This window comes from Camponotus floridanus, unplaced genomic scaffold (genome assembly GCF_003227725.1).
Source record: "Camponotus floridanus strain SB8 unplaced genomic scaffold, Cflo_v7.5 scaffold164, whole genome shotgun sequence".
Taxonomy (NCBI): Eukaryota; Metazoa; Arthropoda; class Insecta; order Hymenoptera; family Formicidae; genus Camponotus; species Camponotus floridanus.
In genome coordinates this window covers 270,694-288,503 of record NW_020229286.1, presented here as the reverse complement: position 1 = coordinate 288,503, position 17,810 = coordinate 270,694, and the positions used below count along the sequence as shown (strand labels likewise).

Sequence of the window (17,810 nt, the reverse complement as noted above, 5' to 3'; positions counted from 1 at the left end):
TACTACATAAATGAGAAGTAAGACAGTAGCAACGATATCATTAGGTAGAATAAATATCAACGAAACATCAATTAATCCTGATAATAAATCAAAGTCGATTATGTGACGGCATAATTATCGAACATTATCGACGTGTCAGACGGAAAGAAATCGTTATCGATCGCGAATAAATTAATGCCAATACGAATATCGATGAGAAACGAGATCATCCAGGAGCAGGATCTCGCTTTGAGACACGACTGCAATCGAATTTATTATTTATTTATTAAATCGACCGACTTGTAAATTTCTTATGCGAAAAAAAAGAAACGGAGAAACGAGACAGGATGAAATCGCACGCCGTCACGCACATTTGTATCAATACGCACTTGTGCGCAAGTCGTAGCAACATCATTTGAATAGTCGTTATCAAGTACGAGCTGAGAAATCAAAATCCCCCTTTGCACAGATAATTTTTAAATGTATTAATTTTCCAATCAACTTTGCGAACATTTTTACAAATAACGGACATGAATAAATAAATAGATAAACAAAACAGGAGTCTTTTAATTAAGAGAAAGAGATAAATTGTGCAATTATATTAAATAATCCTTTATTAGAATTTTCTATTAGAATTATAATTTAAATAAATAGTTTAAATAAATAATTTAAATAAATACCATAAATTCAATACGTGCGTTTCATTAATTTAGATTACTCGCCATTAAAATTGTAAAAATATTTTGTGCAGTAAATATAATTTTATTACGATTGAAAAATTGATAATATAATTGCCACGTTAAAATATATCAAAGCCTCTTTGTTGATAAATAAAGAAGATTTAATTGATAATTCTTTTCAAAAATTTGCTTTTTATTTTACTTTAAATGAAAATTATTTTTTCAGAAAGCAGTTGTTTTCAAAACAAAAAAATGTATATTTCTGAAATAAAATTGTGACAAAGAAAAGATATTTCCTGGTAAGATAAATTTTTTTTGAGTTAAGCTATTCTCTCAGGCAATTTGAAATTTTGTCCATTCTTGAAGAAAACGAAAAAAGGGGATGTGGGCCGACGGGAAATCCAAGGATTGCCGGGCTTGGATTTACAACCGGTCGGCTGCGATCACTTTAAATCACGTCCGGTCGCCCACGCGAGAGCGAGCGAGCGTGTAACATGCGCGCGAGAGTGAAACGAAACGGGCGAACACGATTTCATTCATGCGCGACCCAATTAAATTTCATTCAACGATCGGCACGAGCCTTCTCGACCGTACGTTATTATACCGGTCCGCCTTTCTCTCGATTTGCCTGTCTGTCCTGTAAAACCCGCACTGCGAGTCGACATGGTAATTCTCCGAACACGTTGCATCGAAAAAAATATCAATTCTGCACCGGAAAGTCGCCGTTAACTTAATAACGCTATTTAAAACTGATACTATCTTAAGGCGTCAAAAATTATCAAGAAAAGTTTTACTTCTATCAATGATATATGTCTCGAGAAGTCAATTTAATATTATTAAAATTAAAATTTAATATTATTAAAAATTGGCAAAATCTTAAAATCAGATTTTCCTAAAGATTATAATATATTAAAGATTACAAGCACTTTTTATAATATTTATAATATAGAGCTTCTAAGTTGAAAGTGTGATGCAAAATTGGAGAGACAAATTAAAAAAAATTATTTTAATCAAATTTAAAAAATTAAATAATTATTAACATGAAAAAATTAATCAGAAAATTTATTTTTTCAGAATGAATATTCAAAGCTTTTAAGAATCATTTTTATTTGTCTATCCGTTAATCCGACGTGTCTGTCCGTCGTCGGTGCAGCATCTGCAGAATAAACTGCTGGATCGATTTTCGCGCCTAGTCAAACTTGATCTGTCTCGACTTTCGTTACGACGACGATAAAATGTCGTAGACAGATCTTAATATCGCGAGTCGCGTTACCAAATAAATATTTTATGCTGATAATGCAACAATATTCGAGACCGCAATGCAAATAGCAGGCCAAATATTATTTATAGACGTCACGATAATGCGTGATTATTATGCATGCAGAGATCTAAATTATCTATTAATTATCTTAGAACGTTTGAATTATGTAACGATACAACTGAGTAATAAATAGCAACAGACCTTTTTTATCGTTCAGTTTTATTCGATTACTTCAAATTTTTTCTATGTTATCATAAAACTACTTATGAATATCAAGTTTATCTGATATAGACGAAATTCAACAGAACAAGTCAGTAAATAGCTGTAAATAGCTATCTTTCCTAGTTTCTTCTCTCGTTGTTATCTTAAATATAATATTTTTATATATAATATAATATTTTACTATTATTTATATTAAATATAATATAAAAAATATAATATTAATATAATATTTAATATTTATTATATTAATATAATATTAATATAATATTTTTAATATTTATTATATTAATATAATATTAATATAATATTTAATTTAATATAATATTACTAGAGAATTCAATATCAACAATATAACATGTCTAACAATTTCTACTAATTATTTGAAAAAATGCATTTCAAATAAAAAATACTTTTTATTACATAATTATATAATTTTTTTATAATTATAATTCAATATTAATAAACCATGCAAAATAATTAATTAAAACATATAAATATTTTAATTCTTTTACTAATAGACATACTTTAATATTCTTCTACAAGAATTTTGCGTGTTTATATGATACAATATATATCTTGATATATTAATATTTAATACTTAAGATTAATATTTAATATCCGTGTGTAAATAACAATGGCAATTGCAAGCTCTTTGAGATTATGGGGAGAAAAGCGGATTGCAAAACTGGGAATCGATGATCAAAGAGAATGCAAAGCGTAGCTAATCTTAATCGCCAATAATTATGATGATAATTACGTTTGCACACGAGTTGATCGATTCTTAGTTATCTGCTGGCTACTCTCACCGAGCGATCAAACAGCCATTGTGTGTAATCGCAACACCTCAACGGGAATCAATATTCCTGTGATTTGCATAAACTATCACGGCCGCGTTCTCTTCGAAAAAAAAAACATACACATCCCAAGCATTTAAAATAATTACTCACGTGTACTTTTTCAATCGACTCCGCAATTTGTCGTTATTAAATATTTCTCTCTCCATTTTTCCTGCTCAATCTCGCGCAAATTGATCGAACATATAGAAACTCAAGCTCCTCATGATTAATCTTCGTTACAAGAAAATGCTGCTAAATTCCATTGCAACATTGAAGACAATTAGAGACTCGACCTCTCGTTCGCGTACTGTTACATAATTGTAATGTCGGGATGTAGCAGTCTGATTTATCTATCATTAATAATCATTGTAATAACAAACCGCGATCTAACAAATGGAAAATGCTGACATTCCACAGTTCAACAATATCGCGAATTCAATATCGTGAATTCAATAGCGTACACGTTTAAAAATACTATGTTAATCGTACAATTAAATATCAAGCAATAAAAAGCAATACTTAGAAATACTTTTAAAATAATTTCATAACAAATTTAATTTATAAATCAATATTAACATCTAAAGAGAGAGATATTATCAAAATAAATTCACAAATTTTTTCATTGACATTTTCATTTTACTTCGTAATCGCATAAACATCTTAAGCAAATATTAATTATTAAAACAAACGCCGATCTTATCGCTGGGAAAAATTTCAATATCTAGTACGTGCGCTAAATGAAAGTTTAGATAAGAGTTTATCTGATCGAACGTTGCGACATTCAATCAGCGTTGCATTAATACTTGTCAGTGCAACCTTTTAAATCTCATCTCTCATTAATATAATTTTAGATCTCGCGTTAAAAACAACACGCAATTATATCGGTAATGATGGAGGGGGATTATTATTCGAATCAAAATTCCATAAAAGAGATCTCTTTGAGCCTTCTTGTGATTGTGAGACACATTCCTTGATCGAAATACCTGTTTTTCATCGTCTTATTACGTCTTATACATCTTTTACGACTTACATAGTTACGTCGACATTAACAAGGTCAGGAGTTTCGTCTCTTTAAGATAGATCATAATCCATCGCGTATTGGGTTAGAGGTCGAATTATTAATCGGTTTTCCCTCTATCGATTTATCATAGATAGCATGGCAGATTACTTATCAACGATTATATCAGTTGGTGTTTACAAGCGCTACCAAGATAATTTCACTTTTCCTTTATGCGATTTATGAAAAGAAATTTGACGTTGATTAATAGTCTTATTATACTATGTATTGAAAACATTATGCCATAGATTTTCAGCATTTTTAACATATCATAGTTATATACAAGCTAAATATTTATACGTAATCAACAACATGTGTACTACTTGATGACAGATTTATTACACGAATTTATTACACTTTTCCAAAAATGTATTGTTTATTTACATTTTTTACATGTTACTAATTTCTATCAGTTACCAATTATTAATTAAAAAATTCGAAGGCAGCTTAAAAAGTAGTTTATTTTAAAAATCTCAATACTTTAATATAAAAATATTCAACTGCCTAGTTATCTTAGTCTTTTAAAGTAAGATTTATGAAATCTAGAGTCTATTCAAATAAAATCATTCATCAGCCGGTGGCTATAACTCGCTACTTTTCCAAACACTTTTCCAAAAATCTATTGTTTATTTAAATTTTTTACATGTTACTAATTTCTATCAGTTATCAATTATTAATTAAAAAATTCGAAGGCAGCTTAGAAAGTAGTTTATTTAAACAATCTCAATACTTTAATATAAAACTATTCAACTGCCAAGTTATCTTAGTCTCTTAAAGTAAGATTTATGAAATCTAAAGTCTATTTAAATAAAATCATTCATCAGCCGGTGGCTGTAACTCGCCACTTTGATGGCAAAATTTATTCAATAATCGCGCCGTCCATAAAATAACATGCACGACGCTAAGGAGTGATCAGAGGAAAATTGTCATTAGTGTTTAGACATCGTGTTTCCATCCCGAATCTCATAAATAATTCAAAACGCCGCGGGCGCAATCTTTATTAGTTTCGCATGAAAAACAGGAAAAATAATAACGATGAAAATATCGGCCAAGGCCGACGCCGCTACCTGGCGTGGGCGGCATGTTTGCAACGTTAAATGCGCGTTAATGACGCATCGCCGGCGGCTGCCGATTTTTTTTTTTTGAGGAATTACCGTCACCAGCCGATCTGTGTAATGTCGGATATCGTCCCGGATAAATTGCGTTCGTTATCGCGATGCATCTCGCGAATCGATTGCATCTTCAATGTCGAATATCTCGCGCCTCCAGAGGAGTATATCTATGAACATCTCTGCCATCCGAAATAAACGAGAAGGATAATTTGTCAGCAACGTTTGCTTCGATATCACATATTAAATGATAAATATTGCTTGCAATAATTACAATAAATTTATATGAATCCATATAATAAAAATATCATAGTACGAAATTATATGAAATACTGCGCCGATTTCGATTTAAAAGCAATTTGAAATATCAGATGAATGAAATATATTTAACTAATAAATATTTAAATGTTACAATTTAAATACTACAATTTAATAGTTTCAAAAATTTAAATAATTAAAATATTCAAAGTATGAAAGAATTATTTATTTATTTAGATTGTTTGTGTAACATGATTAAATAAATGTTTATTTTAACGACTTCAAATAAATATTTTCCTATCTCGAAAGTATTAGTTAATATTATAAAATATTATAAATATATTTCAAGTTTATTTTAACAAAACATTCTTCTTGAATTAAACAAAAAAAAATAAGTTTTTCTTAGTCCATTGTTCTGGCAAAAATATTGCATCAAATTTTGAATGACAAATGACAAGATTTAAATCTTTTTCAGAAATCTGATCGCGATACAAATAAAACTAATATTACATCACAAAATTTCCGACGTTCGTAATATGAATTTATCAATCATGTTTACAAAAAAATCAGTCATGTTTATACGAAACTCGTTCAATTGTTATCGGCAATCTGCGATGTGGGCGAGTCATTATCATGCAGAGTGCAAATTGACCAATGTTAATGATTACTGTCGGTTATTTTTGAAAACACAAACATTATTCACATGTCGATCTGTGTATTACATGCTACTTCATTAAATATTCCAAGGAGAACTAATGACATCGCAGACACGTATTTAGCTCTAAATCATAATTTTCTTGAATTATAACATACGAATGTTTTTTTCTTTCTTTTTCTCTTTCTCTTGGGTCATTCCAGTTTAATCTTGTGTGACAAGTCGGTTGCATTTATTACAATCGCGATTAATACTTTGCAATTCATTTTATAAATTCAAAAACGTTTAATTACATATTAATCGGTCGAGATTTTGCGTTGTAAGATGCTCGAGAAATATATTAAATATAGAAAATATAAATATATTAAATAAATATATTAAATTAAAAAAATTTGTACATTTAATATACAAACTGATAATAGTATTTTTTTATCAATTCAATATAAAGAATATTTTCAAAAATACAATAAATTGAAATATAAAAGCATTACATTTTATTGTTAGTATAGATTAATCTTTCCGCAATTTTGAACAGATGATTTGCATAATTCTTACGTAGAAACAATATCATTAATAATAATTGTCTTGCAAGTACTGACCATGACTTGATGTAGCAATGTTCGGTCTTTACGCATTTATATAGCCAATTGCAAACTAGATAATTGAGTCGTAAAAAGATTAGTCGAGCTTCATCGTCGAATATAATAGCAACATAATCGTAGACGAGTGTGGAAAAATATCCGGTGGTTGTTTTTACGATGGTTTAATAATTGACAATGTTAAAAGAGCGTCTGCAAAACCGGAAGTAAATGGAATTGATACTTTGATGGAATAGACGCGCGTTATCACGATCGTTTCGTCTGGGATTTCCCCAAACATCTCGTCGATATTTGTGCGACTCAAGTCTTATTGTCAATCGAAGTGTAATCTTTAGACTTTTGATAAGCCCATCCTTTATTTGCATCATAATTATCGCGCAAACGCGAAAAATCTTTAAATAGAAACGAAATGGTGAAAATAAATCTGTCGAAACTCATTCTATAAATTAATGCATATCACATCTTTTATGTATGTTAATGTTGAAAATTTAAATAAAATAATATCGGCATGTTAACAAAAAATTAAATTGTTAAAAAATTTAAAAATTAAAATTACAAATAAAGTGACTAATTTCATAATCCATAATATTATTAATGCAATTTTAATTGTTGTTGTTTTTGTCTCGATGAAGAATAATCTTATTTTTTGATGGAGCTTTAAAAATATTATATAATGCTAGATAAAAAGTTTTATAAAATGCTATCATTTAAATAAAAATTTTGCGAATTAACGCGCGCGTGATTTATTCATAAATCAAGAATCGAGACGCCTGTCAATAATGCAAAATAAAAATATTTTATCTCACGCACGAATGACGCCGATAAGTCTCCTAGAAGGTGAAAGGGAATTGCGTGTTTAAAGCTTATAGGGAAAAGAACCGGTTCCTTTGCGTTTGCAACGCACTGTTTGTTGCATCGAAAATGCTCTTATTCAAGTATTCTCGAGAAGGGAATTCGAAATTATTAAAATAATCGTACAAATAACAAGTCTAACATCATTTCAGGACGACGAATACGAATTAGAGATGAATGAATGAATAACAAAGTGAATAAGCTATGTATCTGTTATATAACTGTTATATATCGACATACCAAGCGATTCCTGTAATTCAGGGGAGCATGATGACCGACGTTCCTTCGGAGCTGTTTGACAGCTCTCGGTGGCGCCGTGGTATGCATTGTCAGCTTTCCCTGGATCTCCTCTCGATTATCGATCCATCACTACATCACTCGCGACGAACTGCGTACATTATTGTCCACCGTGTAAACACATATTTTGAGTGCGTCGAGAGAAACAAATAAATGACAACTCGCGACGAGAAGAGTATCACGCAATACGTAGATCTCTTATCGTATGTCGTATGTGTGTGTGTGTATCGTTTCGAGTCGCGAGCGCGAATGGAAGATCGAATAAATCCCAATAAAAACAATAGCGACGCGGAATTCGGCGGCTCGATAAACAGCGCGCGCGCGCGCCTCTTGCGTCGCGTGTTACGTCACACTTAGTCTCGCGAAAGGTCACCGGCTCGCTCGCTCACCCACGTGCCGCTGACACAACGAGTCGCATCTCCCGCGCGCGTGACAGACGAGACGCGTCGCTCACTTCACGTCGGTCCGCCGCCGCGGACGTACACCGTCGACTTTCCGCAGCGATATTCGCGGTACCAGCTTAGAAAACCTGGCGCGGAAAATGTTCGCTTTCCTCTCGACGCGCCGAAAGATCTCTCGTATCGATCCGCGAGTATCGATCGGCGATAATTCGGAGAAACGCGTATAATTTGCACGCACGACGGAGGAACGCGCGAACTCGTCGTCTCGATCTGGCCGCCGGCACCGCACTGAAGTTCGCGTTCGCTCTCGCGGGGTTCACTTTCGACGTGTCTCGAGGCGCCCGCTCGACGACGAGCGTCGCCTACGTCGGCACCGACGCGACCGGCATAAGAATGCAAATGATTAGACGAGGCGTGCGACGTGTTTGGGAAATCGGGGAGTGTTATTCCGATTCCGAACTCGTCGTCGAGAAGTCTCGCGGCATCTCGAAACTTGTAGAGACGTCATCGCGCGCCTATTCGAATAAAAAAAGAAAATACAGCGGCGCCATCTATTGCACTTTGCACTTAACGACGCTTTATCTTTTGCGTAGATTTATTCTTTTCTTTCTGCGTTATTGTACTATCTATATTTAAAATAAAGAAGAGAAAGGTAAACGAGGAAGCTCGAAAGAATAGATTTTACTACACGAGTGTCGCAAAAAAATCCATGCAAACAAAAAGAAATTAAATAAGGTTACACGAAGATTGACGCAATAACATTCGACACAATAATGTTGTAATTGTTGTAATGTTGTAATTGTTTCGTCAAATAATACAAATTCGGTACAAACATATACGCGCACACAATGCTAATTAATACAGTAATTTACTCACGGTTGTATAATTCTAATTCGATTCGTGTAAGAGCTCGCACTAACTACACGTACTATCGGGAACTTCAAGATTGCGTTCGAAAATCTATTCGTTAAAATAGAGCATTAGACTGACCAATCAGAGCCAAAAAATTCTTCGTCTTGATTGGTCACTCGAACCTTGCCTCCTACGTGAGTACATTTTCGAACACATCTAGGATGCTGCCATCTGGCGCTCGAATTTCGAATCATTCGCGACTATCGCTCCCGTTCTCCCTCGTCGCGAAAAGTACAAATAAAATAGCATTTAACGTCTGTAATTAATCGCTAATTAGTGTACAAATTAGTGTGCAATATTCGATCGTGATCGCGTGAGCTAACTTTGCGAGAAATTAACTTCGTCGCCCGCGAATTTCGCGCAATCGCTTGTTCTTCGAAAGCGCGTGACGTCACAGCTTCAATTCGAGTCGCCTGTAGTTTCGCGCGCGATTTTACGATGGCGATTCTCAGACCCTCTCGAGACGAATTTCCAGATTTCTCGGTGATCTTAATCATATTCGAAGCAGGTGAGTATTCGATCTTATTATATTTTCGATCTTAATATGTCTTATTAAAGTATCCTTAAGTAAACAAAGTTCGATTTTCGGAAAATCGCATGTACGAGAATCGGTGCATTGGTTATGGCGGAAAGGGGGGAGGGGAGTATCAAATTCTGATTTCATATTCGACGATTCTTGGAAATTATCGGAAATTCTACAAAACGTGAAAAATTAATTGTTATCATGAAAGTATACAAAAGAAAGTACGCGACGATCGCGAGTATACACAGTGTTTACAATCGCGAGTATACAAAAACGCTCTTGCCCCCAGGTTCATGGAATCCGTTCGAGCCGAGCTAATTCTCCGAATCGCGTCGAATCGATGATACGCGGTATTCGGTATCGATATTTTTATCTATCGGGATTCGGCGACTCTTTTTGATGTTTCGATTATCGGAGATTATTGTACGCGACGACAGCTCGGGAGTTTGATTGACGTCAAAATTCGGTCGACGATTTTTCTCCAAAAGCGTGACAATATAATTTCGCGATTTCCGAGTTGCAAATATCAAAGTTCGATGATTGACGCACTTCATTATCATGAATGAATAAAATATAAATTCAAAAAATAATGAAAGATGTAAGTTTAATATCATGTGTGAAACTGAAAGTATAATAATGTGTGTAGTGTGCGATCCTTGGACATCGACGAGGGATCAGCCGAAAAAGGATATACATCGAGGGATAAAAATATATCTGGAATAATGTCGCAAAGTGTGTGGAAACTCTTCCAGTGGTTCCCAACGCAGAGATTTTTATACAAGAAATGGCACCAGCATTTCAGGAATTATTCGATAAGCATCCCTAAAGGATCTAAGGATATTCGGAGAAAGAGAGAATCAAAATGTGAGTAGAATTATTTGTCTCATTGATAAAAAAATATAAAAATTTATATATAATAAATAATAAGTAATTAATATCGTAAAAAGCGATTTTTATTATTTAATATTTATATTATTTTATTTTCTCTTAATATTTATTATATATATTATTCATTATTTATTCTTTAATATTTTTTAATATTTATATATACATTAAAAATATTAAATATATATTTATTTTAAATATATAAAATTTGCAGAATATTATACATATATTTATTATCAAATTCTGCAATATTAAAAAAAACGATCGATTAGAGGAAAATATACAGATATTTAAGGTGAAATTATTAAATATCAGCTATATTATTTAATATACCTGATCCTGAGTTTTATTTCCTTGTCAATAGTATATATAATTGTTTACAATTGAGAATAAAATGCACGAATTACGCTAACGAGTCAAAAAATTGAAAAATAATATTTTTTAAAAGTAAATTTCAAATTTTTTTAAATTCATATCATTTACAATATTTTCTAATATTAAAAAATGTTAAATAATATAAATAATTTTATTAAATTAATATAAATATTAAGTAATCCTACATGTATTTTATATTAAATACAAGTCATATGAATATACAGATCTTCGTCTGCAAGTTATACAAATGTAGATACTATAAAACCCTGAGTAAGACATTAGATTCCTGATGAAGGACTTCGTTCCTTCGACCATATTCCCACGCGTACCCGTCTCTTTTTTTCTCTCTCGTCTCGTTTCCCAACAAATTAGATCTCCCGTTTCGATCGGGTCGCGATTTATACCACGCACGTAGTTATTTCGCCTGGTTAATCGATTCAAGATTGCCAATCGTAATTTGCAATGCGTCGTTTGCGCTAATTTCCCGCGTCGTTTTCCTTTGATCCTTCACGCTGCGTGCGCAGAATTAAGTCCCATCTACAGAATATATCATAAAATACGCGCATCGATTCAAAGTAATTCGTTTGAGAATTTTCCTTGGTCAATCTTTAATTGGAATTTGATACGCATAAAATCGAAAACAATAATTTATATATCTATTTTTGAGACATAATTACTTGTTTTTTCCGAGGCTTTTATTATTCTTCCTATTTTTTTTATGTTACTCGCTCGTGAAAATATATTATAATAATGTAAATAAATTAAATTAAATGTATTAAATATATAAAAATATAATAAAATGAAAGATATTAATAATAAATAAATTAAGGAATTTAATAATAAATAAAATTAGATATAAATTAAGGATATTTAATTATAATAATATTAAGGATATTTAGGTATAAATTAAGGATATTTAATAACAAATAAAATTAAGTGGAATAAAAATTAATAAAATTAAGACTATTTTTTCCGATATAAACAAAATTGTTTGAACAATGAAATTAATAATATAATATGATTCTTTAAATTTTACGTACGATATATAAAAACTACGAATTTTTAAGTACGATATAATTGATTATTTAAACATTAATTGAATAATATTTACGACGTTACACTCGATCGATTCCAATGTCAATGCCTTTGTTCAATGGATACCGCCTTGATTATTTTTAGACGCGATATCTGGAGTCGAGGAAGTCGTTTCCATGTCTGATTTCTCATCGCAACGAAGTTGCATTCCGTGCGATCATTATCGCCCCATGCGTCGACCTTCGCGGAAAATACGTCGCTTTAGTGCCGCTATTAAGTTAGGTATTCTCTCAATATTCGCAAATAATAACGTGCATCGTGTATCGTCTGGATATACGACGACGAGTTAACCCGTGTTCCATCCGCGAGAATTGCACGCTGCATATCAAGCACGACCGGGAATTCAAGGCGCACCGAGCGAGGATAATAATGGGATGATTTATTGCTGCGGGTTCCGAGATGCCGAGTCTTGTGCTCGAGCAAGAAAACTTAACAATAGATACAGAAGAATTGCATAAAAATACGATCAATACAAAGACCGATAGAAAAAAAAAACGAAAAATTCTTGTCATAATTTTAAATCCTTTACAAAGTACAAACAAGCGACACTAGAATATTTTAAGGTATATTCAAAGATTATTTCAAAATTAAATTAAAAATCGTGTTCGGATAATATCAAATAAAGAAACCTCGTGAATTGAAAAATTCTGATTTTGATAAATGAACTTTATAAGTAAGGGGGGGAGAGTAAATAGATAATTTAGAAATTTTTAATTACCATCTTCAAAAGCGATTCGGGTGAAACTTTTGCTTATTTCCAAAACTATCCGAGATATCAAAAAATATTTTATACAAAAGTTTCATTTAGTAAGAATATCTTTATTTAATCACATTAATAAAATAATTTTTTTCCTAAATTATTTTTTGAAAATTTCTAAATTTATCTATTTACGCTCCTCACATGTGTATAAAATTTCATCGAAATCATCAGGATTTTTTTTGCGAAATTCTCTTGTCAATAAAATGTCGAATTAAAAATGATAAAAAAAAGTCACACTTTCTCGCGATTTTTTCATCTTGTCAGCCGGTGGTCTTCGCGCTTTCACCTTATTACGAGACCAATATTACGGGTGTTAAAATCCCAACCGAAATTAACCGCAAATTGCGCGCGAGGCGCGATATTCGTCAATTGCCAATTACCATAAAAGGGCGCTTTACGATCAACGCATCGGCGAGTTGAAAATTGCCAATGTTAACCAACAGTTAACTGACAGTATCATGGTAATTCCATGGAACTAGTGCTATTGCGATAAGTGTGAGATGATGATTACAAATGTACACGTTTCGTTGCACATTTACATTCAAGGAACAATATATTTCAACAGAAAGAAGCGTTTTGACCTAAACCACCTTTTTCCGAAAAAAAAAAAATGTTAATTCAAGAGCTTGTCAAAAGGTTCGATATTTAATTCATTTTTCTAAGAAAAATTTGAAAGTTGTAGAAATATAAATTTCTCCAATTTTAAGAATTTTATAGATATTAAAAAATGTTCTATGAACTTTGCGTGAATTTTATGAATACTATGATATATTTATTGATTTTTATGGAAATTCTAATTTAAAAAGATTTTAAAAATTTCAGAAACTTTAAAAGTTTTATCATTTTCTCTGCATGTTTTAGCATCATTTAAAAAACGAATTGATTAAATTAAGTATTGTGAATGTAACGTGAATTTCGTAGAACTCAAGGAGATTGAAAGCTATCGCAAAAACGAAGGATATCGTGAGGATAACGCGTTTTCGATAAGCCATAAATATCATCCGCGTCATAAACGCATTACAGGCATGTAAACAAAAAGTGTCGTAACGGGATTATAAACGGGTTTTATCGTTAGACATTAAATTTCTCCGGTGTTATTAGCGGGTTAATGGAACAGTTGTTCAAAGTTAATTGCGATACGGTACGAGGGAAAAATTTCTAAAGAAAATCGTGGCTTTGATATACGATGGGTGATAAATTATCGCGCCTTTTTCTCGCTTTTTGTTTCACCTATCGTTCAGCAAAATGTCGCGAATAAAATACTGCAAAAAAAAAAAAGAAACTTTGCAGATAGAATCTAAATTCTTTACATGTGTCAAGCTATATGAAATAATTTAAAATTATTAAACAATTTTAAATAATTTAAAAATTATTTAATAATTTAATATAAAAAAATAATAAAATAATTTAATAATTAAGCTAATTAAAATAGTTATAAATTTTTATAAAGGGAAGATTTATTTAGCAAGAAGTATTTTTTTGTCGTAATTATTACAGAAGAAATTTATCCTCTTAATATAACCGAATGTCATTTTTATACGGGTGGATCGTAATATCAGGGCTATAAATGCTAATAGCTGCAACCAGCGGCGATTTTAAACGTTCCGTAAATCAAGCAAGGGGATTTTAGAGGACGCGTTTTAGTTAACGACCTTTTTCAGGCAAAGACAAATCAATATACAACGGACGATTACTCGTTATTCTCGTCTCGAAGGCCGCGTGCCCGTTCCTCGCATCGCGCGCAATCGCAACAGTTGCAAAATGCAACGATATTTATCGTAATGAAAGAAAGAGGAAACGTAGTCTCGTTCTCTCTCTTTCGGTTTCTATCCCGTTTCTCATGGGTGTCCGTTTTTCCAGGCTCTTTTCCAATGCGTCGTTTCTATTTAATGGAACGCGCGTTTTTGCCTCACACGCGCCTTGATAGATCTAACGACGCCGATCGATCGATTGCGCAATCGATCGCTATTAACTACGGGTGCCAACGGCGGATTCCTCTCTCTCTCTTTCCCGTCGTGAAAAAAAAAGTAATAACTATACGAGTCGAGTACCAGTGACATTTATATAACATTCGTACTTCTCTCGCCTTTTTATGGATTCGCGAAAAAAACAGGAATCGTCCGATTGAAATAATCGTTAATTATTTGAAAAGCCATACGTTGCTTGAGATACTGATTCTCATCATTTGGGGAATTTTGTGGAAATTATAAAACAAAGTAGATATTATAAAACAAACTTGCAAAGAAATTGTACATGCATTTTATTTAAAAAATATTCGAGAAATATCAGTGTCTGCGATGTTGAATTTATTTCCATATAAAATCGGATCAATGCCATATATATAGACAACTTTTAAAATATCTCCGAGAAAGACAGCGTGCTGCCATCTTTCACGAGGACCGGGAAGCCCCGGCCAACGCTCGCGTTATCAATGATATCGATAGCAATACTGATAAATATTTATCCACGTACCTTCTTGTTGCGATACGCGCAGCAGGACGATCCGTTACCCATGATTCCAGCGATCGATTCCGACAGCGATCTCGATCACCAAACCGTCAAACCGCTGCGACTTCTCGTTCTGCACCGCTCGAGATATCGTCCGCATCCTCATCGATCGCTTCCCTCCTCGCGAACCTCCTCCTCGTCATCCTGGTCGCGTTCGCGAAAACCTGTCCCGTGAAAGTCGCTCGTAAGCGTCGTTTCTTTCGGCGCCGAAAATCCACTCTTTCTCGATCACGTCGCCATTTTATTCGTTTCGTAATTTTTCTTTTACAAAACTTTTTTCTTCTTCTCTTTCATGTCGAAAATTCAGACTTGCACGGTTAAAACGGCGAAAGAACGGAATCGCTGCGTTTTGACGTCTTCAATGGAATTTGCAATTAAGATTTTAATCGCGTGGCTAATTGATCGCTTGCAACATTTTAATTAATATTCGCCTTAATTTGCCCCGCCTCGCCTTGCCTCACTATTTATCTTAATATTCCGTACAATGCGTAATTTATTTATCTTATTTTTTCGAGAATGAATTACATGATGAAATTAAATTTAAATTACAATTGAATTAATGCGAAATTACTTTTGTCTGGAATTTTAATAAAATTATAAACAAGCAAAGAAATAAATATAGAATAAGAAATTATTAGAAAAGCAATTATAAATTCTGCACAATGCGTAATTACTTTTATTTTTTCCGAGAATTACGGATTAAATTATATAAAATTAAATTTGAATTACAATTGAATTAATGCGAGATTACTTTTGTCTGGAATTTTAATAAAATTATACATAAGCAAAGGAATAAATATAAAAATTATTAGAAAAACATTGTCAAAGTTCTGTATTATATAAGGCTTCTTGTCTTGCCTCACTATTTATTTTCTAATATTATGTACGATGTATAATTTACTCATCTTATTTTTTGCAAATCACAGATTGATAAAATTAAAATTTAATTAAAATTGAATGTGATGTGAGATTACATTTGTCTGGAATTTTAATAAAATTATAAATAAAGAGAAAAATAAATATAAGAAATTATTAGAAAAACATTATCAATTTTCTATTACATTTATACGAAAATTAATAAAGAAAAATAAAAATGCATAAAAGTATGCCAAGAATAAATTAGTTAATGAATTATCAATTATATTATCAATTGTAATTAAATACAATTTTTAATATTGCTTTAATTATTTCTCAGATATTGATTTTAGGCCTAACTTTTTATAACAATCATTTGATATAATGTGCAAATAATTTTTAATATAATTAATGATTTACTAATATTGACGATCGCTAGGAAATTTTTCTTATATTAAAAATAGAATATGATGCGCGTTGCAAGCTTTTTTTAGATCACTCAAAGTCGCACTTGTTTGCGTTATTTGATTGGACGTCATTATTTATTTTTCGATACAACTTCGTGCAAAAATACTTTATAAATAATAATTAATAATTTTCGACATATTTTACCGTTCATGTTTAAACACACGCGATTTCTTTCTTTTACAGATTTTTTAAATTATTAAATTATTTTTTAAATTACGTTCAAAGTTATTTTTCTTTGTTTATTTCAAAAATTTAAATAATATTTTTATATTATGAATATCTTTTGACAAAACTATTTTATTATTATGAAGATTGGTCACAATACTTTTTCCTATTCCTTTATAAATTGCAAATTTTATAAAAATATTTATCTATTTTTTAATGCAATAAAAACCGTCCGAAAAAAATAATAAACGATCGAATGAGAACAATAGTATTCAACGATACTGTATCGCTAGTTTCCATTTCAAAATATTGTGCCCGAATGAAAAGATAAGAAAACATAGCAATCCGAGAACTATAAAGTCGATCTTAAATATATATTGATTCGCTTGCGAACTTTGTTATTTATCATTCACTAATTTAAATAATAAATATTTAAACAATTTTAACATAAAATGTAAATTATATTCAATACAGGAAATAACGCACAAATGTGCTTTTGTCCGCGACCATTCATTTTTACTTCGCTATTTAGATAAAAATTTTGTTTCGCAAACATTTTAGTATCAGTTCTCTTTAACACTCGTTATAATGTATATTAATAAAAATTCTGTATTAAAAAATTATTAATCGTATTATTTCTGGGAGCGTCTTTTACCCTTATAAATTGAATTCGTATCTGATCCCACGTAGTGTAGTTGTATCAGAAGAGCGGTCACGTTATGAAGTGCGTAACGCGTAGGTGAAGCAACACGACTGGCAATTCCGGAGTAATCTCGCGTTTCTGCGTGCCTCGCGATAACGGCAGACGCGCGTCTACGCACACGTGTCGCTGAACTTCGAAAAACTGCCGGCGAAAATCGCAGGAATGTCCTGGCTCGCACGCGCGCACCACGCGGACAGCGGGCCGAGGCCGACGCGGGTGCGCGCGCGCGCGCGCGCGAGCGAGCGAGCGCACGGTACCAATATCCATACTGGCGAGTCACCGCTTTATTTTCCACCGTTACATCACTGTCGTCGTCGGTAGCTTCGTAGCTTCGGCGTCGACGGCAGCGTGTCCG

The 17,810-nt window shown here is 32.4% G+C and overlaps 1 protein-coding gene across 3 annotated transcripts in view; it reads right to left on the bottom strand.

The window, feature by feature from the left end:
- The window catches only part of LOC105248518 (sterile alpha and TIR motif-containing protein 1), a 93,894-nt gene extending 76,301 nt beyond the window's left edge, over positions 1–17,593 (bottom strand). The window contains exons 1-2 of one of the 3 annotated variants that reach the window (XM_011253350.3): positions 17,408–17,593; positions 15,229–15,428 (exon numbers count right to left, since the gene is read on the bottom strand). In XM_011253350.3, coding sequence (XP_011251652.1) covers positions 15,229–15,270 — 42 coding nt within the window. In that variant the 5' untranslated portion in view covers positions 15,271–15,428; positions 17,408–17,593. Of the gene's footprint in view, positions 1–7,748; positions 8,508–15,228; positions 15,533–17,407 lie in introns of those variants that run through there. The other 2 variants (XM_011253349.3, XM_011253347.3) reach the window with 2 other exon arrangements.
- Between the last annotated feature and the right edge of the window lie 217 nt (positions 17,594–17,810).